Source organism: Halichoerus grypus, chromosome 4 (assembly GCF_964656455.1).
Source record: "Halichoerus grypus chromosome 4, mHalGry1.hap1.1, whole genome shotgun sequence".
Classification (NCBI taxonomy): Eukaryota; Metazoa; Chordata; class Mammalia; order Carnivora; family Phocidae; genus Halichoerus; species Halichoerus grypus.
Genome location: NC_135715.1, coordinates 12,637,055 through 12,662,490, shown reverse-complemented (window position 1 = coordinate 12,662,490; position 25,436 = coordinate 12,637,055). Strand labels below are relative to the sequence as shown.

Here is a 25,436-nt window from a genome sequence, read left to right as displayed (position 1 = left end):
TGTTTAACATTTATGGGATGGCTGGCCTGAGACTGAGTGTGGGGGGGCGGGGTGGAGGGGGGAGACACACGTTGCTGAGAGAAGCCCCCAGGCCTGATAGGTGGGGGTAGCGAAGCGTCCAGAATGATGACTTGTGTCCCTGCAGTAACTCCTGGGAAATGCTCAGGGTGGAAAGGTGTCTTTTAGCACGTTGCCAAATGCAGACGGAAGACAGTGTCTGTCGCCGTTGGGTCCACACCGAATGGGGCTTCTCCTTGGATCCCCATGGGCTGTGACTAGTTGTGTGTGAGACAAAGCTGTCCTCTTGCATTGAGGGGTAGCATCTTCCTTGCTTCAGGTTTTAGAAGGATCTGAGTAGCCTCATGGGATTCCCCGCGGACAGGAGAATAGGCTGGCCTTCCTGCCTTCCCCATGTTGCTATTGTTACTTTATGACCCAGCCTCCACGGGCGAGGGTTTCTGTTACTTGTTAGAGTGGGCAAGGAAGAGGGGCCCAGCATCTCTGGGCTTCAATATGTCTGTGCCTTGTTTTTCTCCTAATTTTGTGTATATTGCCCTCATCTTCATTTTCTGTCACTGTTGGTTTTTTTTTTTTCTCAACTTAAATGTGTGATCACAGATGATAATACAGCATTATTTTTTGTGACAGTGAAAGGTAGAGCAAAAAGACATTTTCTGCTTTAATACAACTGCTGTTAAAATTTGGATTTCCTTATAGTACCTTATATTTCATAGACTGTAAATTCTTGGCTGTCATTCCAGATGGCAGAACTTGTAAGACTGCTCTGGTGTTGAGCATATATATACACATATGTGTGTATATTTGATATATATAAAATTTGATACATATATGAAAACAAGCTCTGATTCAGGTTACAAATTATTATAATCTATTTGATGTTTTGTTTTAATTCTGAAAAGTTACCCATCACCTTGATCCCTTCCCTGTCCACCCATCCCAGATCTGCTTCCAGATTTTGCCTGAACTCACCCGTACCATGGTGTAGAAAGGCTTTGGCTGACGGGGGGGCTGGGCCGTGTCTTGTTTTTTCTCAGAGCTCAGGGGAGCACCTGGCCACGTAGGTGCTCATACATATTTGATGAACACAGCAGCAGCTGTACCTGGTGAAAAGCTTAAAATTCTAAATTGTATAACCAATTGACATTTTCATTTTTCCCTCAAGTTCTCTGACGCCCTCTATTTGGACTAAAATAACCAATTAGATAAATTTTTGAAGACGGATGCCTGTTTTTACAATCTGGGTACAGTTTAAGTCTTCAGAGGAAAAGGTTAATAATACCTGAATGAAATAGTCTTGTCAAAGCATTATTTTATAACAGGCAGACTTGGGAGTATAAATTAGTACCTCAACTACCTAGTCAATGACCTGGATGTCAGCAGATGTGCTCTTGACAGCTTGGAATGAGACTCGTTATTTGGTGTCTAATATACCCTCTGAAGTCTTTTTCTTTAATTGCATTTGAAACAAATCAATAAATGCTTTCCTGCTTTTTTCTCCCCCCTTTTAGGGCCAAAGCATGTTGTCGTTAAGTTTGTGGTGAAATTCTTTCCACCTGACCACACACAACTCCAAGAAGAACTCACAAGGTTAGTGGTTTGGAAACTGGGTATTTCTTGCCATGGGGGGTGCCGAGGAGAAGAGAAAGTTAATGTTCTCGGTCGACCGATGACATTATCACAGCATTTCCCTGACCAGCGTCTGCACTGTGCTTCCCCGGTAACTCTTTGCTCCCAGCTGTGCTTACAAACACGGCAAGAGAGGAAGCACCATGTTTTCCTCGAAACCTGGTTTCTTGAAAGCTATGCGGTGAAGGGAACCAGGCTTATAACCTCTCACGGTCCTAGTTTCCTTCTCCGTCTGTCACATCACGCGACAGGTTTGGGGAAGTCAAACTCTGTGAACCCAAGATGTTAACTCTGGGTCTTTAGTTGCTGCCATGGGTGGGTAGGCATGAACCAGTGATCAATCTCTTTGAAAGTTGGCCAAGTGGGAGAAGCGTGAGCACGGAGTTAGGCCTGCCCTTGGTCCCTGTGTGCCTGACCAGCTTCCTTGCTCCCTCTGTGCTTCTGCTGATTGCCCTGTTCAGTGCGAATGTGCTGGGTTCCTTCCAGGGTTGTCTTGAGGAGAAGCAGGATTATGCCTGAGGTGGCTGGAACCGGTAGGGATGCTGTGAATGATCACCATCATCACCATCATTGTTTAGCTTCATCACCATCATTGTTTAACTTGCACGGGACACATGGTATATGCTAGAGGAGAGCAGAGCCTGGTGGGAATGCGTGAGGACAAAATGTCTCCCTTTCAACAGTGCCCTTATGAGTGACCTACTACGAGTCTGGCCAGCCAAATTCTTCCCACACACGGCTTTCAAGCTGTAACTGATGAGACTGAGCCTATCCTATCCTTCTCCTCCCTCTTGGTATGGAGCACAGTATCTTGGGTGGTTGACCATCATTTAGCAAAGGGATGAAGACATTCCGTCAGCAGTACTTAGGAAGGTGGACACTGTGTGCAAAGTTTCACAGTGGTGAAAAGACAAGCCTGACTGTCATGGGAGCAGACAAAATGATTAAATAAACGAGAAAAAATATCAGATAATGCTAAGAGCTCCGTAGGTAATTGAAGGAGGATGATATGACAGACAGTGACCAGGTGATAGCTTTAGATGGGCCAGTCTGAGGAAGTGGGATCTCTCTGAGGACGTGATGAGAATCTTTCAGTCCTTTTTGGAGGAAGAGCTTTCCAGGTAGAAGGAACAGTTGGGCAGTGTTCAAGCTCCAGATATTCAAATGCAGTTGACCCTTGAACAACATGAGTTTGAGCTGCACACATCCACTTATGTGCACATTGTACACGCACGTGTGTAGGTGTGAGAGTGTGATAAATACAGCACAGGGCTGTCAATGTATTTTCTCTTCACAAATGGATTTTCTTCATCACGTTTCTTGTTTCTAGCCTACTTTATTATAAGAACACAGTATATAATACGTATAACTTACAAAATACAATCAACTGTGTCAATCAACTCTGTTTCTGACTGGTAAGCCTTCCAGTCAACCGTAGTTAAGTTTTGGGGAAGTCAAAAGTTAAATGCAGATTTGGGGCTGCGCCTGGGGTCGGCGCCCCTAGTCCCTGTGTTGCTCAAGGGTCAGCTGTGCCTAAGAGAAGGCTGGCATGGCAGGAAACAGAGAGGGCGACGTGCAGTGAGGTGGCACAGAGGCTGGACGGTTGGTAGGGTTGAAAGTCTAGCTACTGTGTGGGTGCCGCGGGTCCATGACAGCTGGGAATCCGGTGAGGAAGTCATTGCTGTCGTCCCCACCATGGTGGTGGCAACAGAGGAAATGGCAGGAGTGGAAACGGAGAAGCGTGGTTGCATTTGGACTCTGTGCTGGAGATGGGGTCCATCTGTCCCGGCGATGGGCCAGCGGCAGAGACTGAAGGAATGGAGGGATGCTTAGATTTTGACTTACGCGGCTGGCTGACCGTGTTGGTGACACTAAAATAGGAAGGAGTGGAGGGAAGCGGGGGATCGCGGAGGGGTGGAGAGCCAGGAGTTGGGTTCTGCCAGCTGATGTCGGAGAGGCCAACCAGACGTCACGCGGCCGTGTCAGGAAGGGCGCTGGGTGCACGAACGTGGAGTTCCAGGAAGAGGTGGAGGCCATGGCTCTTCCCATGGCTCTGCGTTTTCTGAATGAGTTGCTGCTAAGTGTTTACCTCCACTGATAATCCTCAAAGCGATGAAGCCCTTAATTGGCCAGGAAATAGAGGAGCCGTCAGCCTTCTGGGAAGTATGCGCAGTTTACTAGAACAATTCACGTGGAGGAGAGGCACAAGACGGGCCAATGACAGTAGAGGCTTCCTGTGGTGTTACCGCTGGGGCTACTGGGTCTCGGCATCTGGGCTGGGCTTCCTCTTGTTGGAACGTGCGTTGCTCGAAGCTCAGAATATTGACATCAGTCAGTCTGAAGGCGAGTCCAGCTGTCACAGGGCGTGCGCCTTTGCGTCCTGCAGGTCCCTGCACCTCTCTCCTCCTTAGGCAGTTGGTGGCATGAATCCTGCTTTTCCCCTTCCCATTCTACTTTGCTTTGAGTTTTGCACCTTTTCAGTATTTGTGAATCGTTGTCTCTAGAGGCTTGTAGTTTCCTCCCATTCTGGTTTTTGCTAGAAAATTCCATGCAGCTTGGGGCCTGTTAGCCAAGTGTGCCTGGTACGTGGCCAGCTGCTCTGTGCGATCCGATAAATTCCTCAGGTGACACAGGCTCCCCTGGATGTAGCAGCTTTGGGGTTTTGTCGTCTTTGTTTTCTGGCTCCCAGTGTTAACCCACATTTAAAAAACCTTTTCCAAGGAGAGACTCCTTTTGGTGCAAGGGTGAAGAAAATCGATAGGAAATTTTAGAAGCTCTCCCTCGCTTTTGACTTTGTCGCAAGGTGCAGCAGGAAGGGGACCTTCCCGATCCAATGTGTTGCCTCCTTCATTCTCAAATTCCTGTGTAAGCAGAAATTTAATGATGCAACCAGTAAGGTTCCAGGCACTTTTCTGCAGCAGACAGGGAGTTGGGGGGGCGGGGCTTGGGAGAAGCTCTGTGTGGACAGCACTTTAGCCGAGGGACATGGGGACAAGAGGGCGACAGAGGCAGGTCCGCAGTTTAGCAGATTATAAGTGACTCTAGCTCTGCAGTTAATTCTCAGGGCCTCGGGAATAGGTTTCAGCTTCCCATTTATGTAGACAGAAGATTAAATAGCACTTCGCTGTTAACCAAGGAGCCGAATTCCTTTCTATTTATTGAATGACACTTCCCATGGCAATATGTCCTGTTGCCACCAGGGCCCAGGCCTCTAGAAGGAGAAAGGTAGGTGTGGGTTTGAAACAGTGAGGGGGAGGGGTCTTTGGGAAATAAGTTACCAGGTTTTCTTACTGCAGAGTTCTGAGTCCGTCTTGTTGAGCCCGATGCATTTCGGCACACTTTGCTCTGGGCATCGTCTTCAGTTGGATCCAGTTTCTCCTTGGCTGTGCTCTTCTTAGAGGTGGTGAGATCCATCAAAACTTGCTGCTCTTCAAGGCTACTCAAGCATCTCCTGAGGCTGGCAGAGAAATTATAAATTACTTTCCGTTGAGTAAGGAAAGAAAGATGAAGAGCTCCCAAATGAAATAAAATAGACACATTTAAAGCAGGGCCTCAGATTGGTGTGATTTGCAACCCTTGCCGTCCCCAGAAGCCCCTTGATGAGCCCCGCCACCATCATCCCCTTCTCCTGCCACCCACCCTGCTGCCGACGACCAAACTCTGTTTTGAGCGCTTTGCGTTTCCATCATTTACTGGTTTCATTTTATTCCGCGCCTGCCGAGTTAACTGAGCCTTTAGCTCCTGTGAATTTGATTGTGGTTGCTTCAGTTTATAGTACGAAAGGTGTTGGTGAATCTCTAAAGTTAGCCCTGATTTACAGCTGTCATTGAGAAGTCAACTGTCAGGACCCAGGAAGGTCGTTCTCATGTTACAAGGGCCTCAGAACAGGAAGACTCAGCAGGACTAAGGAGTGACATGCTCTTCCTGCAGTCTTCAAAATGCCTAAACGTGTGAGCTTCCGGAAGCCCATGCCTCGGAGCCCACACCAGCCCATCACCAAAGGTTCCCAGCGCCTGTCAGACTCTGACCATTCATCTGTCCCCGAACATTTCTCCACGAACACAAGACCTCGTGTTTGAACTGGGAGATGGTAAAATATTCAGAATGTAATGCTTTTATGCCCTCGACTTATTTAAAAATTTAACCAGATAGAGGATTAAAGTCTATAGGGCTAGGAAGTGTTAGGTTCAAAAAATCGTACCCCTGCCTAATCTAGAAAGATGGTTTGTGCTGCCTCTCCCCTTATAAACCTGTATGTTGATGTTTGGGTTCTTTTAGATTCTCTGTTTTTCTTCCCTTCGACTTCCTAGAGACAGAAAACTTGAGAGCAAGAATAAATGGGTGGGGGGGAGCCTGGGTAAAGGTCAGCTGTTATCAAGTGGTGGATCTGGGGGTGTTTTTTGACTTGGGTTTTTTGAGGGAGCTGATTACAGAATTGCCTCTGTAGTTTTTTTAGTTCTTAATAATGAAATTTCCTAAGTAACTTAAAAGGGGATTCATTTTCCTTTTCTCTCTTTTTTTTAATTTTACTAAGTAAGCTCTACACCTAATGTGGGGCTTGAAGTCATGACCCTGAGATCAAAAGTCACATGTTCTACCGACTGAGCCAGCCAGGCACCTCTAGTTTTTCATGTATAAGGGAAAAATTGCTAATATTTATTGAATGTTTTTGTTCTAGTCACTGAGCTTTCCATAGGTTACCATTTAATGTTTATGGCAACCTCCGTGGTTGATCTTATTAAAAGCCCCTCTTTTTTTAAATTAAAAATAACCTTTCATTATTACAAAAATTGCAGATGTACAGTGTAGAAAGTTAGAACATACAGATAAGCAAAAATAAGGTGAAATACTGTATTCCTGTCGCCCAGGGGTGACCATTAGGGACTACAGGAGTGTGATATCCCTTCTGATTTTTCCATATGTACTTTTCATTACCTAATACCGTGACCATACTCAGATTTCCCCATTTGTCCCATAAATGTCATTTATATCTGCTCATCTAAAAGGAGATACACTGTAGGACCAGAGTTGCACTTGGTTATGTCCTGTCCCTACCTCATTTAATCTAGCAGAGTCCCTCCTTTTTTTTCCTTCATGATACCACCTTGTTGAAGAAACTGGACGAGTTATACTATAAAGTATCCCACCTCCTGAATTTGTCAGATTTCTTCCTCGTGGTGCCATTTAGCTTCTTCCTCTATCCTCTGCATTTCCAGAAAACTAGAAGGTAGTTCTATACGTTTGATGGAAAAAGTTGGACATTTTGGGCTAGAATCCATCAGAAGTGATGTTGTGTGCTTCCCATTTCATTAATGATGCTAAGGTTCATCATTGAATGAGGGTGGTGGTGGTCTGATCTTGCCACTGCGAAGTGAAGTCATGTTATTTTGTCTCTGTGCAAACATCCAATCTCCTGAATGGTTTTTACATGAATTAACAGTCCATGCCGGAGTCTGTAACTTCTTTAGAGGTTGTGGAAGGAGGATTCTTGTTGTTATTAGTTGGCATACTTCTGTAAGGAACTTTGCCTCATCTACTTGGATTTTCTGTATATCCTGAAATGCCACTCCTATTGGAGAGGCAGAGTCCATGCTCAACTTTTTGCCTCAGGTAACCAAATATTGCTCTAATAGTCTCCTCCAGTGGTGATACCTTCAGTTTTTCCTGCTTTCTCTTTGAATATTGAAATGGACTCATGAATTTTCATCAATTCCATGTGTTTTGATTCACTTTTATTATTCTTGTTGATACTCAAGTCGCCACAGCATTGGCAGGTGGACACCCCTTCAAGATGTTTCTCTTACCCCCCCCCCTTTTTTTTTAAAGATTTATTTACGAGAGGAGGGAGGATAGGGGTAGGGGCAGAGGGAGAGAGAGAGAGAATACTAAGCAGACTCCCCGGTGAGTGCAGAGCCCGACCTGGGACTCGATCTCACAACCCTGTGATCATGACCTGAGCTAAAACCAAAAGTCAGACACTCAACTCCCTGAGCCACCCAGGTGCCTCTCTTTTGCCTTTTTAATACAACCCATTTATATTTCAAAGCTGCCTTGCTTTCTAGTATCACTAGATATTCCAGGCTCATACCCACCCCTTACCTGGAATCTACCGTTTCTCCGTGGACCTACCTCTGTGACCTTCCAGTAATTGTAGAGTGCCAGAATCCGACTGCCAAGATTTGCTACTCAGGTAGCACCTCTAGGCAGTGGGCAAAACTAGCAAATACCCTTCTAAAAAGGTAGGAGTTCCTATTGATCTTTTTTTTTTCCAAATCAGTTCTTACATTGCACTATTTTTACTTAATATCTTTGATTTATAGATACCTCTTTTCTCTTTCACCAAAAATGTTTACTTGCTTTATTCTGTAATATAAAAATAACTGTAAAATTAATTTTTACAGATCTGGCAACCGAGCCTTTTGGAAGGACCTAAGTGAATAAATATTTCACCACACAAAAAAGACACTCTTGTCTTTCCAAGTCGGTTGGCAAAAAAGCTCTCGCTAACCATAATATTAAGCTACTGTTATTATCTGAGCCTGAAAGTTATTTTTTAGTATATTTGATCTGTGGGGAAAAAACGTACACGTTTGTTACACTCTGCAAAAATTATATAGAGAGTGGCGTAAGATAGTCGATTTTTTTTTTTCTCTCTAATTTATTTGACAGAGAGAGAGACACAGCGAGAGAGGGAACACAAGCGGGGGGAGTAGGAGAGGGAGAAGCAGGCTTCCCGCTGAGCAGGGAGCCGAATGCGGGACTCGATCCCAGGACCCTGGGATCATGACCTGAGCAGAAGGCAGACGCTCAACGACTGAGCCACCCAGGCGCCCCTCCGTTTACTTATTTTTTTATTTTTATTTTTTATTTATTTATTTGACAGACAGAGAGACAGCTAGAGAGGGAACACAAGCAGGGGGAGTGGGAGAGGGAGAAGCAGGCTTCCTGCTGACCAGGGAGCATGCGGGGCTCGATCCCAGGACCCTGAGATCATGACCCGAGCCGAAGGCAGAGACGCTCAACCAACTGAGCCACCCAGGCGGCCCGATAGTCTTCGATTTTTAAATGGAGAGGTAGAGCCATAGAATAAAATGTATTCATCCTCGTGTGACACGGTTCCAGCCGTCTCTTGGTCCTTCTAGTGACGGTTGAATGTTGACACTGCAGTCAGTGGCCCCGGGCGTTCAGTCCGGCCGGGGCAGACTTTTATTTGCTTTGCTTTGCTTTGGGTACTTTTCTCTAGTTCCTCACAAGTTGCCGGAAGTGAACCTGACTTTGACACCGAACCGCCCGCCCCCTTTGCGTGACGCCGGCAGGGCGGTGCGTGACGCCGGCCGAGGGGTGCGTGACGCCGGCCGAGGGGTGCGTGACGCCCGCAGGGCGGTGCGTGACGCCGGCTGGGCGGTGCGTGATGCCGGCCGAGGGGTGCGTGACGCCCGCAGGGCGGTGCGTGACGCCGGCTGGGCGGTGCGTGACGCCGGCCGAGGGGTGCGTGACGGCCGCAGGGCGGTGCGTGACGCCGGCCGTGTGTATTTGTGCCCGCAGGTACTTGTTCGCTCTGCAGGTGAAGCAGGACCTGGCTCAGGGCAGGCTGACCTGCAATGACACCAGCGCGGCTCTCCTCATCTCACACATCGTACAGTGTAAGTGGCGTCCGTCGCTTCCCGAGGTCATGCGGGAGCCCGCCGTGATCTGATCGATGGGGGGGAAACGATCACATGCACTAAACACAGTAATTATGCCTTTGTGCTATTTTGCTGTGAGCATGAGTGCCAGTGGGTTGAAGACCATACTCCTCGTACTTGATGGGTGTCCGCACACACCCCCCACCCCCCCACCCCACCCCCCAGCATTGGCCTGTGAATTCTGTGTTCGGTATCTGTCTACTCTTTCTTTTTCTTTTCAAGATTTATTTATTTATTTATTTATTTGAGAGAGAAAATGGAGGGGGGAGGGGCAGAGGGGGAGAGAGAATCTCAAGCAGACTCTACACTGAGTGCAGAGTTCCATCTCAGCACCCTGAGATCATGACCTGAGCCGAAACCAAGAGTCAGATGCTCAGCTGACAGTGCCCCCCGGGGTGCCCCTCTTTTTTAAGGACTTAGTATGCAATTGTTGATCATCTCAGTTGACTCAGAGGAGAAGCTTGGACAGATGGTGTCCAAGTAAACTAAACTACTTCTGTCCTGTTCTTGGACTTAATATCCATTATTGAATATGGCATATTCGCCTTAAGACCTTAAGATCTAAAACAACGATGGCGCTTCTTGTATTCTGTTCTCCAGAGTTGAGTAAACCCCAGGACGCATGAGGCTGGACTGAATCCTAGTGATGCTTAAAACTGGATGTTTTAACCTTCTTAATCTAGGCAAAGGATAAATTAGATTGTGCTCATTCTAAGGCTTATTGACAACCCAGCTGGGCATTTTTTTTCCTTCTTGGCCAAGGCAAAAATTACTTGGAATATACACATATGTTTCTGGAAGATAATTATGTCACGTATGAGTATAAAAGAAATTGTGCCATCATATCATTTTAAAATTTCTGTTATATCCAGAGTAGTCCCGTAGAATCAGCCCATTCGGATAACTGCCCAGGTAACAAGATTCCCAGTGTCACTCCTAGTGGTTAATGAATGCACCTAATATGATGAGGTATTTCTAGAGACCATGCTTATCTTCTTATTTTTTATATATGGGCTCACTGAAGATCTCCCAGACTTAGGAAGGAAAGTTATTGTCATAGCAGCAGGAGGGCTAGAGAATGATTGATTCTTTTACTGGCTTAGCTGGAGCCAGATGAGTTGGCACTGTTTTGTGCAGAGCAAATATTCTCAGTGGGTGCGATTTATAGGAACATGTAGGCCATATTCTGCATGATTACTGGTGGGGCATTTCCCAGAGTGAGACAAGCTGCTTCACATGATAGAATGACAGGTAGGTTTCATAGCAACCGTTCACTAGCTTTTAGTCAAAACACCTGGGCTCTGGTCATTAGGCTACTTTTTATTAAGCTTGTTACACAGACCATATGATTCAAAGAAAAAGCTATGCTGTCCCAGAGGTATTAAATTGATATAAACTGAGGTGGAGCTAGTGATGTTAAGGTACAATCATTACTTTAAAGGTCTTTCCTTTAGATTTCCAGATCATAACAATTCGGGATGATGTAGAGGTTATGTGAGAAAAATGTGCCTCATCTTCCTTGTAAATGAAAAATTCTTAAGAATCCGCAGTTTGACCTGTCATTTCTGATGCTAGAACTACAAGAGACTTAATAAACTTTGTTTTATTTCACCAAATTAGATCACGTATGTTTATACCTTTTTACCACTAGCTTTTCTCTACATGAGAAGGCATTTGGGGTTTGCACTAGTGATTATTATATATAAGAGTTTCAAAAGTTGCTTTTGTAAAATCCTGAAATTCTGGGGCTTATTTAGAAGTCATAAAATCATAAATGCACATGTCTAGAATTTACTGCCTAGAACAGAAGTTGTCCCAGTTGGGTGGGGAGGAAGGAAGGAATCAGGAACATGGATGGATGAAGATGGATGGATGCTGAAGTTTTCTTTCCAGCTGGTAGAGGTGAGAAAGAGTGGAATCCATCCTGGCATGTTGGCACAGTTGTTAAATACATCCTCACAGGAAGTCTTCTGATGTCCGGCCCTAACGATACCCACGGTCTGGGTTCGCCTTGTCCACTGCCTTCTGCTTTGCTAGCTGGAGAATGTTCCACGGGGGAATGTAACAGATTGTGAAGTATTAATCCTATATGGCTGCGTCTTCTTTCTCTGTTTCTTGGTAGCCGAGATTGGGGATTTTGATGAAGCATCGGACAGAGAGCATTTAGCAAAAAACAAGTACATACCTCAGCAAGATGCACTAGAAGACAAAATCGTGGAGTTTCACCACAATCACATGTAAGTCCCACCGGGTGTCTGGCGTTCCCTTTGTGCTGTTTCTCTCTGTCCTTCCAGCGCAGGTGGGTGTGCACACACACTAACTTTTGGGATGAAATATGCAAAGGGTGAGGGAGAAGAGCGCAGAGATTCATGGGGCTGTTGTTACTCACCCTGGACTCCCAAATGCAGGTTACGTACTCAAGACCAGAGCTCTAGGATCCTTCTTTGATTTCCTGTGCTACTGGAATAGGCCTGGAATTTAGGACTCCCATGTTGTGGAATTAAAGGGAGAATGTAAGACCAATTAACAAGAACTCAGGAAAGGGATATGGTCAACGAAGGGCAAAGGAGGAATGTTATGAAAATCTAGAACCTTTCTGTCCTCTCCATTTTGGTTTTTTTTTTTTTTGTCTTGGTCAGTATAATATTTTTCAAAAGATGCTCTGGGCCTACTTTTTTTGTTGCTGTTTTTAAGGAGGGTACTTGAGCCTTGATGATCGTATGCAAGAATGTTGCCTTGAACTTTGCTTCCAAGTGTAGGCCTATTGTAAGCGACTAAAAACATGTTTTAACACCGTGGTGTTTTGCTTTTATATGACCTTAAAGGAAACTCTTTGAGATTCCAAAAAAACCAGGGTAAATGTGAGATAGACTTCTGGGGTTTTGTGTTACACAGGCAATGGGGCTTTTGTCCTAGCTGCTTGACTTTGGGTGATAATGAGTGGGGGGTTGGGTGTCATCTGATCAGGTAGCTCCATTGTTTGTGATGAAATGCCTTTTTATTTCCCAAGAGAAGTTGCTTAATCTCAAATTATTAGACACAGGGAATTCAAATCTCCTGGCCTTTCTCTTTAATTTTTGTTTTGTCAGTGGACAAACACCAGCAGAATCAGATTTCCAACTCCTGGAGATTGCCCGTAGGCTGGAGATGTATGGGATCCGGTTGCACCCGGCTAAGGACAGGGAAGGCACTAAGATCAACCTGGCTGTTGCCAACACGGGAATTCTCGTGTTTCAGGTAAGAGCGTTTAGAACACAGCTCAGTTCCCTAGGTGATGGAAAGATAAGAGTTGGCCCTTCAACTCTGATTCCATGTTGGGTGGGCCAAGTTAAGACCTCTGACAGTTACTTTTAGGTGAACAGGAAAAAACTAACCTCATCTCAGGGTTTCGAATTCTTTCCAGGGCCTCAGCTTCCAGATCCTATTCCATTGGCCCCTGCTCTGGTTGGGAAATGCACAAATCGAGATTTGCTTGTGTCTGTTGACTTTGTAGGATCACAGAAATCTCTCTCAGTGGACCTCTGCTCAAAACCCAGTATAATAGAATCAGGATTTTATATCCCCCCCAAATAAATACCTTCTTCACACTGGCACATGATACTCATGTCATCTTCCCCCCCCCCCTTTTTTTAACCTGTTAAGGTTTTTAGTTGCCTTTTTTTTTTTTAAACCAAATTTAGGGGTTTTTAAACCTAATTTAGGTTTTACCTCAGTCGGCTGATCTGTGATTTCAGGTATACATACCTTGAAAAGCGTATTTTTTAGGATTTAGTAGTTTTATAAATTCCTAAAAGCCAGGTGCTATAGTAAGTTTGTAGCAAAACACTGCACTTGAATTCTTACCTGTGTTTTACTTAAGGATATAGTTTTCTGTACTCTGAAATGTGTACTCTCTTGATCACACTGCTGTTGTACTGTTGATCAATGCTGCTTTTTGTTTCTTAACAGCTTCATTGAGGTATTATGGACGTAGAATAAAATGCATATATTTAACGTATGCAGTTTTGTAAGTTTATATATATATATGTATATATATATATGCTATCAATGATATATATATATATATGTCCTGAAGCCATCAATGAAATCAAGACAGTGAACATATTCACCACCCCCAAAGGTTTCCTCAGTGCTTTTCTTTTATTTTTTTTTAAAGATTTTATTTATTTATTTGAGAGACAGAGAATGAGAGACAGAGAGCATGAGAGGGAGGAGGGTCAGAGGGAGAAGCAGACTCCCCGCTGAGCAGAGAGCCCGATGCGGAACTCGATCCCGGAACTCCAGGATCGTGACCTGAGCCGAAGGCAGTGGCTTAACCAACTGAGCCACCCAGGCGCCCCGAGTGCTTTTCTTTTAAACAAAAGCAAGTCATCTGTGATTTGGTTTCAAAGGGGTACCGAGAAAGTGTCTGCCTTGTAAATTGGGTCATTTTCACCTGTTTTGAAGGTGTAAATATGTACATAATCTAAAATACTTCTTCAGGCTCTGCCAGGTTCAGTTATATTCTCCCTTCCTATTTTACCAAAATAGTCCCAGGGCTTCTCTTCTCCCGTATCAGATGTTTACGACAGACATGAATTATCACAGAGTGCCGTCCCAAGAGGAGCCAAAGTTGGGTTTCATATGGGAAAGGTGTTGGAGGAGGTGACTGCTCTTAATAGTCTCTGACCTGCTGAAATAATCTTAGGAGTACTCGACGAGCAAAATGACAATAAACCAAATAGAGTTTTCAGTCCTACCATGAAATTTTAAAATCAGAAGCCTTAAACATTTCTAAAAGTCATAGGTTGGGGGGAAGAAGTACCTCACAATTGAATTAATTCGCTTTGATTATGTGTGATAGAATCTAAATATTGAGAATTGCTCAGTTATTTAATCATGTACAAAGTCTGTATCTTGGAATTAATCTTCTTGCCAGGCCTTAATTGCCTCATTCTTACCAATTTAAATAAACGGTTCTGGTGTTCAAGCAGGCTCAGGAGGAATTCTAATTTTAGTTGAGATGACAGGACAGATGGGAGCTGGTAGCTGGCAACGTCCCCTTGCTTCTCCATCACCCTGTCTGTCCACACCTGACTTTCAAAGATGAGGACGCGAGAGTCCTTCCCTGAGACTGTTCTCTGGTCTAGAAGACACACCGCAGGCCGGACCTCCCTTCCCCATCCTGCCTGTGCGATTGGCAGCCCGCTGGGCATGGGAGCCAGACCTGTGTGCGCCACGGGGTTGCTTGCTAACCTGCTGTGTTGCTTTTATGGAGATTAACAGTTAGCTGCTGGCTAAGGCACATGCTCGGGAATCTCATTCTGCCACATGAAGTGTGTGATTTTGGACAAATTAAAATCTGTCCATGCAGCAGTTTCCACATCTGTAAGAGAAAGATAATAAACCCATCTCCCTGGGTATTGTCTAAGGTTTGATAAGATGAGGTCTGTAAAGTCCTTACGGGGTGCTTGGCACTCCGAAAGTGATGGTCACTAATTATAATGGTGGTGGTTGTCATGGTTTTTATTGTTTTTTGTCTTTCTTTTTATCCTTCCCTTGGCCGGCTGCTCCTCTCCCTGGAGGCAAACTTAGTTTGAATGCCAAAGCCTATAATTAGTGAAAAATAATGCTCCGGGAACAGGAATCATCCACAGCAGCAAATCCTGAGAACCCTCTAGCAGAAGGCCTTCTTACTGAGCATTCGAACGACAGCTCCCCTACCCGAGGCAAACAACCCCCATGTTGCTTATTATGCATTTCCTGGCTCACTGGCTGATACCTTTCTTCTTCTCAGGGTTTCACTAAGATCAACGCCTTCAACTGGGCGAAGGTGAGGAAGCTGAGCTTCAAGAGGAAGCGCTTTCTCATCAAGCTCCGCCCTGATGCCAACGTAAGTGGGTGGGGGCGGGGGGGCGCAGATCCAGACCTCGGAGCCCACCCGGTGATCCCGGGGATGGAGGGGCTCTCTTGGGGCACAGGCTGGAACTGCGGCCAGCACTGTGCCGGTGTCTGAGGGCCTGCACCCAGAGGTGTGCCCAGATGCTCAGTAACCACACTTTCACCTGCGTAGACAGAGCGAGGGTAAAGAATGTGCTGTGCCCCGCCCCCCCCATAGCCTGACCTATACAGTTGCTGGGGTTCCCGCCTCTGGGCCACCTCCTTGAGACCACACTTAGCATCCCCCAGATTCGGGGTGACCCCTGCCCACACAAGCCTCCAGCTGTCCCCAGCTTTCGCATCCCCACTTTTGTCCCCAAGTCTCTGACAACACATTCTCACAAGCTAATAAGCAGGTCCACCCCAGTTCCTGCAGAACCCCTAAAGATGTCGCTCACCCCAGGACGGGGTCAGGGAAGAAAGAGCATCTTCTTCCCCTGCCGGAGACGGGCAGTGGAGGACATGGATGATAGATTTCTGATGTCCCCAACCAGAATTGGAGTGTTGTTTTTTTCTTTCCCCCAATGGAAAAAAAAAAGATGATAAATGGCCATCTCTAGGCTTATCGTTCAGCTACAGAGTGGATTAAATCAGCTTTTATGGCCTGACCCAGGAAGCAGCCACCCATTATAAGTTGTTTTCTATGGGAAAATGCTTTTTGAGTTCCAAAAGGTTACTTACAAATGCAGAATTGTGGCATGCTTGTTTGTAAGTTGGGACTGCCCAGAACTGTGAGATCCCTCAAAATAGTTGGAATTGCTGGGAGCATTGAAGACTGTGGTAAGTCCTGTTTATAGAATACGGCCACTTACATTGAGAACGTTGAGGCTGGGAATAGAAAATGACACTATCCGCTTTCCAGACTCAAAGGACATGATTTTTTCGGCCTTGAGTGATACTTCTGTGCTCCAGAAAAAAAATGTTCATTTCCTGTGTGGTCCCTGGGGCCACCTGGAGGCTTGAGCCATATGTGGCTCGACAGAGAAAAGATCTAAGACCAATATGCAAAGTTGGCATGAACCTTCAGGGAGAAAATAAAATGAAGAAGTGTGTTTCAGTTATTTTTAAGGGGGCAAAAAAGGGATTTTTTTTTTTTTAAAGATTTTATTTATTCATTTGAGACACAGATAGAGAGAGAGAGCATGAGCAGGGGGAGAGGCAGAGGGAGAGGGAGAGGGAGAAGCAGGCTCCCCGCTGAGCCAGGAGCCTGATGTGGGCCTCAATCCCAGGACCCTGGGATCATGATCTGAGCCGAAGGTAGATGCTTAACCATCTGAGCCACCCAGGCGCCCCAAAAAAGGGATTTTGGTGCTTGGATTTTTTTTTTTTTTAATGAAGGAAATGTAAGCTGCATACACAAAATTTGTTTATGAATTCTGTCAAAAGAAATGTTAGGACTTCTGCTAAGTATTCCTGTTTTCTTTAATTCCTCTAAGGAATTCTGTGGGGGGAAAACGGTTGAATGATGACTTTATTTTGTCATTAGGAACAGCTGTATTTTATTAAACATGGTCTTGCTATATAAGACATACTTGTTTTCTGTCCCTTTTCTCATTTTTCAACCCAGTGTCCACGGGTAATGGGAAAAAAAAAAAAAAAAAAACCCACAGTGGTATTTTCTCTTTTTAGAGCTCGTACCAGGATACCTTGGAATTTCTCATGGCCAGTCGGGATTTTTGCAAGTCCTTCTGGAAAATCTGTGTTGAACATCATGCCTTTTTTAGACTTTTTGAAGAGCCCAAACCAAAGCCAAAGCCCGTTCTCTTTAGCCGAGGGTCATCATTTCGGTTCAGGTAAGGATTTCCTTTCACACCTCTGTTTGCCATGGGAACATTCCCGAGACTTGCCTTTATTCTAATTCAGAAAGGATTTTCTTTCTCTGTAGAAGCAAGTGCTAACCTTTGGTGTAGCCTCCTGGAATGCCGTATAGACTTGCACATCATTGGTTCACTTTCTCACTCCTTCTTTCAGCAAACATTTGAGTGTCTTCCACATGTCAAATCCTACTCTAGGCCTTGGGGATGCACAGTGAACAGAATTATCCCTGCCTCCTCGAAGCATACGGACTCTCAGGATGGTTGCTTAATAAGCAAACAATTATTAAGGGGTGTTATCACTGGAACACTGTTATTTAGAAGGGAAATACCAAGAGATGAAATGGGCACATACAGTGTCTCTCAGAGGTCATCTCTCCCGGTGATGGAAGGAGGGGAAGGAAAGATAGGGTGTCGTGTGTTTAAATAAGAATGCCTTGCTGCCTTCTCTTCCCTCTCGTCCTCTTCCTTCTAGCGGTCGGACTCAGAAGCAGGTTCTTGACTATGTGAAAGAAGGAGGACATAAGAAAGTGCAGTTTGAAAGGTAAGGGAAACTTTGATGCCACTTCTGATTTGACAGTCATTCTCTCCAGGTGACAGTGCATTCCTGCTCAGTCTCTCTTCACCCAGGCCTGGTGAGTTACCGAATGAGTGCTTCATAGTGCCCTTGGGCCAGTGTGGTGTAGACAGAAACATCCGAGCGCTGGGGCGCTTCCTCAAGAGTGAGGTGAGATGTGAATGGACCTTGGAGGGCCAAGTGAGGAAGAAGAGGAAGCCAGCTGAGAGCGGGATGGAAGAGGAGCAGGAGATTGTGGTGGGGATAAAACACTCTAGAAACTGCCTCTTCCAGGAGTCCTTAAGTATTTTGGGATTTGAATAGGGAGTATTTCTATAAACTTTTAATGAAATACAGCTTGGATGAGAAGCAGCAGGATTTAGAGCTGTCGTTAGCGAATGCTTATAGCCCTTGCTAGGTTCCACGCACTTTGCATATATTAACTCACAGAGTCTTCAAGCCAGCTCTGTGAGGTCAGTGCGCTCCTAGTCCCCTTTTTCTTTTTTTTAAGATTTTATTCATTTATTTTAGAGAGAGAGTGCAAGGGGGGCAGGGGGAGAGGGAGAGAAGCAGACTCCCTGCTGAGGGCGGAGCCCGATCCCAGGTCCCCAAGACCATGACCTGAGTGGGAATCAGGAGTCGGATGCCTCACCGACTGAGCCCCCTAGGCGCCTCTCTCCTCTTCCCTTTTTAAAGATGGAAACACCGCAGCTCAAAGAGATTGAGTTACTAGCCCATGTCACAGAGCTGGCAAGCGGCCCCCTGCCCGGAGCATGGCTCTGCTGCCCCGAGAGGGGAGAAGCAGAGAATCCAGGGTAAGATAAAAGGGTAAACGGCACACGTGATGATGCACTATGGGCTGTTTAGTGCATGTGGATTTCTTTTTCTTTGTTTTTAAAGATTTTATTTATTTGACAGAGAGAGACACAGCGAGAGAGGGAACACAAGCAGGGGGAGTGGGAGAGGGAGAAGCAGGCTTCCCGCTGAGCAGGGAGCCCGATGCGGGGCTCGATCCCAGGACCCTGGGACCATGACCTGAGTCCAAGGCAGACGCTTAACGACTGAGCCACCCAGGCGCCCCTGGATTTCTTCTTTTTAACATTTTTCTTTTTTACATTTTAATCCATCTTAAAATTAAAGTATGGAGAACACAGCAAACATCCACATTTCTTTCTGTTCCTGGGTTTTTTTCCCTTTTTGTGTGTAACTATTGTTGTGACAGATGTAGCTACGTCCCCCCCCAACAACCTTTCTCCCCTTCAGAGGCGACAACCATCAGCTTTGTGTTACTCCTGTTAAACATATTTATGCATCTAAAAAGAATGTGCAGGATTTCTCTGCGGTGTGCTGTTTCATTTGTTTAACTAGTAGCGCACTGTACCTAATTCTGCATCTTGCTTTTTAAGCCCTACCCTGATCTGGGGCTCTGTATTGGCGTTTTAGGGTATTGTGAAAGTATTACATTTTATTTATCTGATTCTCTGTTGACAAACATTCGGGGTGCTCGGTGCTTTGTTTTACTTTCGCCGAAACCTGATGCTGTGACCGTCCTTGTGTATTTGGAGTATTTTGAAGAAAAGCTGAATGTACATTAGTATTTGATCTCTCTGTATTTATACAGTTTTATCGTCTGGTAGCTGAAAAGTTTCTAATGCTTGTTCATGGAGGAAGAGGAGGGCACCGGCAGACTAAGGAAGGGAAAAGATAAAGGAGATGTGCTAGTGGCATTAAATCCAGTTCCTTCTGCTGAGACTGTAAATTCATTAATGGGGGCAGGCCTTCCCTGAACTCAACACTGTGAAAGAGTTAGCTGATTAGTAGTCATTGCCTCTATTACAGAACTGATCTAGAAAATCATTACCCAAAATACATGAATTGATAATATTGTCAGACCAGAACTTGCACTTCAGGACATCCTCGGGCCCAGCCGACTCTCCCTCCCATTGACCTTTCTAGGACTAGAAAAGTAGTGAACAGTGGCTGGGGTTCCTTGAACCTGAGCAGGGGATTCCTGGGAATTTTTTCAGAGTTTAACCCCTGAACCCTACAAGTATTAGGAAAAGAATGACTCCCTTTTAATGGGGCATCCATACACACTACTTTAGGTGCCTTCATACTGAAGAAGGGCATAAGGCTGTTGCTATTTTTCATTTAAAACAACAACAACAAGAAAAAAACCCAGCTTATCTAACTGGCTATCTTATGTGATTTCTCCCAGGAAGCACAGCAAGATTCAGTCCATCAGAAGCCTGGCTACGCAGCCTACAGAGCCGAATTCAGAAGTGCCAAAACAAGTCAGTAATGCTGATCAACTATTGTAACTGGGGGGGGGGGGGGGGGTGGGGGTTGTTTTGTTTCACCAAACTTTCTCTGTTAAGTACTATGTTTCATAGTATGTTTCTGAGTTATTTGCCCTTCACCTTTGGGGTTTCTTTTTGTAGAGAAGAGTATAGTTGTGTGCCCTGGCTTTGAGCAGACGCAGGCTCTGTGCACCCCAGCCTGGACTCAGCGTGCCCTGGAGTGGGTCCTTTTTCAGCTGACTTCCTGTCTTCCATTCCATGCTTTTGCCACAGAGAAGTTTGCTCTGTTGGCCTGAACTCAGCTTAGGAGTGGAACCACCCACAGGAGTCAGTAGAGCGGAGCCCACCCTCCAGCTAAATGGGTGTGGTTGTATGAAGACACTGGGACCTCCTTTGTACCTGCTGGGTGTAGCTCCCATTCGGGGCCAAGGTCAGAACCCTTTGTTGGTACCAGACTGGGTGGTGAGTTCCCAGGACTCCTGTTACAGGGCAGTGACCACAATTGGCAACAAGAGACATTATCACTCTTGCCCTGAGGATGGTGAAAACTCATTTTCTCTGGAATTGGCCTCTGGATGTGTTTTCCGGGTTTTCTCTATAAGAGAATGCCAACTTTGTCGGGGAAGAACATGAAGATTTCCTTTATGCATCTAAAAAGAGTGCCTAACCTGGCTGTTCTTCTCTTAGAAGTATAAACAAAGTTTTTGTCATTTGTCTGAAATCCATGTCAACTTGCCTTTGGGGGCCGGGGTCCCACCATGTGTTTTCTTCCTCTCCCCGCTCACCCTTTCTTGGGAAGCCCCCTGTGGGTTGCAAGGATTCTCTTGTTCCACGGAAACTTTGGAAACCCAGTGTGAGCCCAGGGGCCCTAGAGAGCAGACAGGCAGTGGCCCACTCGTGCTGCAGGAGACCCTGCATCGTCAACATCCACACGCAGAGAGAACTTTCTGGATGCTGACCAAGTTCACTCGGGAGCGCCTGCTCATGGGCGATGTTTTGTTTGAGCAGCGTGGAGGGCAGCCTTACTTGGCAGTCCTTCCGGCTGCTTGAAGCTTAAGGGGTGTTACTAAATTAGCCTCTGACCTCGCCCTCCCCGCTTTCAGCCCCCGTGTAACCCTCCCCCTCTCTCGCCCCGCCCCGCGCAGGCGCAGCAGAGTGCCGGCCTTCCCGCGGGAGAAGGCCCGGAGCCCGCCGGCGGCCAGGGCGGCCAGCAGGGAGAGGAGCCCGGCGTCTCGGCCGAAGAGCCGCGCCAGAGCCCCGCGCTGCCCCAGAGCCCCTCGGGCGGCGGGAAGGCGGACGGAGCCGCGCGGGCGCCGGCCGACGAAGAGGAGGAGGCCGTTCAGGATAGGACCCAGCAGAGTAAAGCTCAGCCCCCGCAGCCGAGCACAGGTCCAGCATCCAGGGCTGCCAGAGGCAGCAGCACTTCCATTCCTTTCATTGACTGCAGTGACGTAGATAGTGAATCCGACCTGCTCAGGGAGCAAGCGACCCAGTCACAGTCCCAAACAAATGACAATTATGAGGGTGATTTGACCAGTGGGGTTTACCTGCTCTCCAGGGATGAGAGGCAGACCGAGGCTAGGCGCAGGGCTTCCCCTCCCTCTGTGAAGTCCTCCCGGCCTCCTTCCAGAGAGTTCCTTGATGATGATTCCGCAGACCTAACTTTTGATATGAGTGGGAGCCCCCGACTCCCAAGACACAGCTCCCTGATAGATGAGCTGTTCAGGGGCTCAGATGGCCACAGTACCCCGGCCACCCCACTGTCTCCCGTTAGCAGACAGTCGAGTCCAAATATGAGTTGGGACAGGACCGGGTCTCAAGGCTATGTCTCGGAAAACGGGCATGACCCGAGAGAGGAAAGTGTGGGAGAAGATCCTCTCCCAAGGCAGGGTCCTCATTACGAAAACTCTTCCTTCGTCTTACAAAGGCCATACTTACGGAATCTCCCCAATAGATACAATAAGTCGGAGACAGACCCACTCATCCTTAGCCAGGTAGCGTCAACCCCAGAGGCCTTGGGTGGGCTTGATGGCCACGAAAAGGGAGGACTGACCAGCCTGGCTGCTTCAGGAGGTAGAATGCTGGCTAATGGTGCACCTCTCGTGGGTCCCACCTCAAAGACCCCTGCCATGCGGTCAGCATGTGCCGGGGGCATGGCGGACCAGCGGGCGCCCCTGCACTTGACCGAGGGCTCCACCAGCAGCGGGACTGAATCCAGTGATTCAGACTCTGAAATGGGGACCCCTCTGAGCCAGCCACTCACGTTTGGCAACCCAGCAGTGCTGGGCTCCCCTTCCATGCTCAGAAGTCAGAAGCACTTGGGTGGCCTGCACATGAGTGAGGAGGAAGAGGAGAATGAGTAGGAGGGCCAGGTTTCAAGTGTTGGGAACCTGGAGTCATGAGTCCAGGCTTCCAGTGGAGATGATCTGTCCTAGTGACTAATCGTTAATCAACGTTTGCTAGAGGAAGTTTTGGACAGCCGTGTTTGGATAGGGTATGCCTGACTCTCAAATCTCTAAGAAAAAGGAAACTCCACACAATGGGCTTGCTTTCCAAAAAAAAAGAGGTGGACAAGATAAACAGTAAGACATGATGACAAGTTACCAGGAGCTTGTTCATCTTTCTGGTTAAGGCAAGGAAGAAATACGTTTTTATGAATCTGATCATATGTATAGGGTGTTGTATTTATGTGGAAATCTTGTGTGTATTGAGTTTGTGTGCAGATCATGCTCCTATTGATTGAATGTTTAGACTGAAGTATCATTGAGATCCCAGGAACGGTGTTGGTTTTACTTTTTCCCCCTTCTTTAAGAGGAGGTGCTGCTTTTCGGAGCTTCATGAAGTGAGGGATTGACATAATTCAAGACCGTTTGTAAATTGATTGCTGGTTGAGATTAAGTGTTGGTGAAATCTTTGTCAAGAATAATGAACATTTTAATAGGGAGAATAGTCTTTCTTTTTTCCAGACTTTATATGAAATGATGTAAAGGATGTCAGGTAGAATTAATTTATAAGGGATTGCTGGTTTGGTTGGGATTTGCATCAGTCGGTCAAATTGTTAGCTATGTTTTAAGAAGCTATAACTCTGGCTGTCAGAATTTCTAATTGAAACACAGAAATGCTATTGAGTGATGATGCAGGGGAAAGTCAGACCTCGCTATAGGCACTGTTATTACCAGGCTGGCAAACTAAAGGCCTGCCTTTGAATCATGTGCAGCAGAGAGAAGGACCGTTTCCCACTATTGCTGCTCCTTGGCTGGTTATTATGTACGTTCTTAATGTTCACACTTGGGTGAACAGTGTCTTCTCTTGGGAACAGTGACTTCTAGAAGTTTCTATGTGCAGGAAAAAAGTGTATGTAGTGAGAGGTTTGATTTCTTTTTAAATCTTGACCACCTCTGTCAGTGCCTTTCACTCAGCATTCCTGCATCTTAGATCAAAGAGCCTGCTTTTAACTTGCTTGTTTCTCGGCCCCAGCTGCACAAGGGAATCACCTGGGACATTTTAAACATCAGTGATGCCTAGGCCCTGACCCCAGACATTTTTATCTCATTGGTCTGGGGTGCCACTTGGGTTCCCTAGGTGGTTCTGCTGGGCAGTCAGGGTCACTCCTCACCCTGACACAGTTGCCTTCTAGAATCTGGTGGAATATGTTGAAACTGATAGGTAAATTTCTGGCTTGCTTGCAGAGTAAGGAAAGCATCACCAATGAAATACTTTGATTAATTAATGCCTGTTATTTGGTATTTTGCAGTCTGTAGTACTTTTTTTAAAAAGATGAATTGTAGAATCAAATTTTTAGATCCTAAGTAACTACCAGATTATCGAAAAGAATTTTAACAATGATATGTCCCTGGCGTGCCACCATGCCAACTGCCTTACTAAACTCATCCGGGTGGCATGATGACAAGGGAAGAGCTACACATGCTTAGGAAGCAGGGTAGAATTTGGCAGCCGTATATAACAAATAGACATATTAACTGACCTCGTGGCTCACAAATGATTATCTGTCCACATGAATGTTGACAAGTTGGTTTTGAAGACGCTGAAAACGTAATCCATTTTTATACAAACCTTTTTTTGTTTTGTTTTCCTAATCATTTGATTCAGTGCATGATTGATGAATCAAACTGATTATTGGATAGTTTGAAAGATGTTCATTGAAGTAGTCTCGCTTTAGATTTATATATTTAAGAGTCACAGAACTTTAAAACTAGAAGGGATCTTAGAGATTATCTAGGGGAAACCTTCATTTTGTGGATGACAGACCTTGTTCTGTTGAAGTCGAGAGACTTCACATAGTCCTACAACTACTGCATGACGAAGCTAAACTAGAACCTTGGCCTCTAGCCCTTCAGCTCTGGTCTGTGTGACCTCTTGGTGCAGTAGGACCTTTTTGATTCAATACTTTAATTTTGGAGAATCTTGTTCAGATTAATAATTAAAATCAGATGTGGAGACCAGGGATCATGTAGACTTGACTTAGGCAGTTACAGTCCGAAATACATAGGAAGAACTGCTTTTTCTGTTGTGGGGTTTTTGCACTTATAATGTGTTTTTGCGTATTCTGTTTTGGACTTAGAAAAAGATGTTGATTTGCTGTATAAAAATTTAGTCAAATGTGAGTTAAGCAGAGTCACATTTGGAATCCTGTGGTTTATTTGTGAAGGTGATTTGTTCAAATGAGTTTTCTTTTTACCTCTAATTACACAGCAGCCTGATGATGAAGTATGAATGAGCAATGGGTATTAACTTACCCAGCATACAATGTGAATCAGCAAATGTAAACCTCCAAAGCAAAACATGCTCCAGTAATTATTTTGTTTTGCTTTTTGCTTAAAGGAGTGATTTTGTTTGTTTTTATCTGAAGTGTTTTAAAAACAGCTGATCAGTGGTAGTGTACTCAGTTCTGTATTGACAGACGTTCCCCTTTTAGGGTTGCTCATCAAGTTTTTCTCTGGTTGGTTTTGTACCAGCCAAGCGACTCTTTCTGCTTCTGGGCCAGTATTTATGAAAGCAGCAATCCTGATGTGATTAATGGTGCTTAACGGAGAAGGGGTATGGTTTGTTCAAAAGCCACAAAGCCTAAAGTGCTGAGAATATTCACTGATTGCCTCTGGGGGAGCTTGCTCTGCACTAATAAAGATTCTAAGCATGGGTCGGGAAGTACATTTAAGCATTTTTTGAGCCCGGCGGAGCCAGCTTGCACAGGAGACGTGTTCTCTCACTGTGCAGAGGTCAGGGAAAGCCCACACCCTCCCACCTTCTGCCTTTTGGGCGGCTCTGGTTCCCTAGGTCTTTACGTGGCCTCTGGAGCCTCACGGTGTGGCAGAGAAGGACATGCGTGTGCACAAAGTTGAACCAAGGGTGCAGCAAGACCAACAGTGGGGTTGGGTGTGAATAGGTGACCTGTGGATTCATTCCAGTTTCCAAAGGGTTTCCCAAGACCTGTCTGTCTGTTTTTCTAAGACAATAGCTAGTGCAGAGGCCTTCTGAATCAATAAGGAGCCCAGGT

At 45.8% G+C, this 25,436-nt stretch overlaps 1 protein-coding gene across 5 annotated transcripts in view; it reads left to right on the top strand.

The window, feature by feature from the left end:
* FARP1 (FERM, ARH/RhoGEF and pleckstrin domain protein 1) overlaps positions 1 to 25,436 on the top strand; it is a 271,781-nt gene that overhangs the window by 192,607 nt on the left and 53,738 nt on the right. For all 5 annotated transcript variants that reach the window (XM_036119342.2, XM_036119415.2, XM_036119213.2 and 2 more), the window contains exons 5-13: positions 1,530 to 1,608; positions 9,193 to 9,290; positions 11,455 to 11,569; positions 12,422 to 12,569; positions 15,109 to 15,204; positions 16,881 to 17,044; positions 17,541 to 17,609; positions 19,840 to 19,915; positions 21,067 to 21,310. In XM_036119342.2, the coding sequence (XP_035975235.2) occupies positions 1,530 to 1,608; positions 9,193 to 9,290; positions 11,455 to 11,569; positions 12,422 to 12,569; positions 15,109 to 15,204; positions 16,881 to 17,044; positions 17,541 to 17,609; positions 19,840 to 19,915; positions 21,067 to 21,310 (1,089 nt within the window). The remainder of the gene's footprint in view (positions 1 to 1,529; positions 1,609 to 9,192; positions 9,291 to 11,454; positions 11,570 to 12,421; positions 12,570 to 15,108; positions 15,205 to 16,880; positions 17,045 to 17,540; positions 17,610 to 19,839; positions 19,916 to 21,066; positions 21,311 to 25,436) is intronic.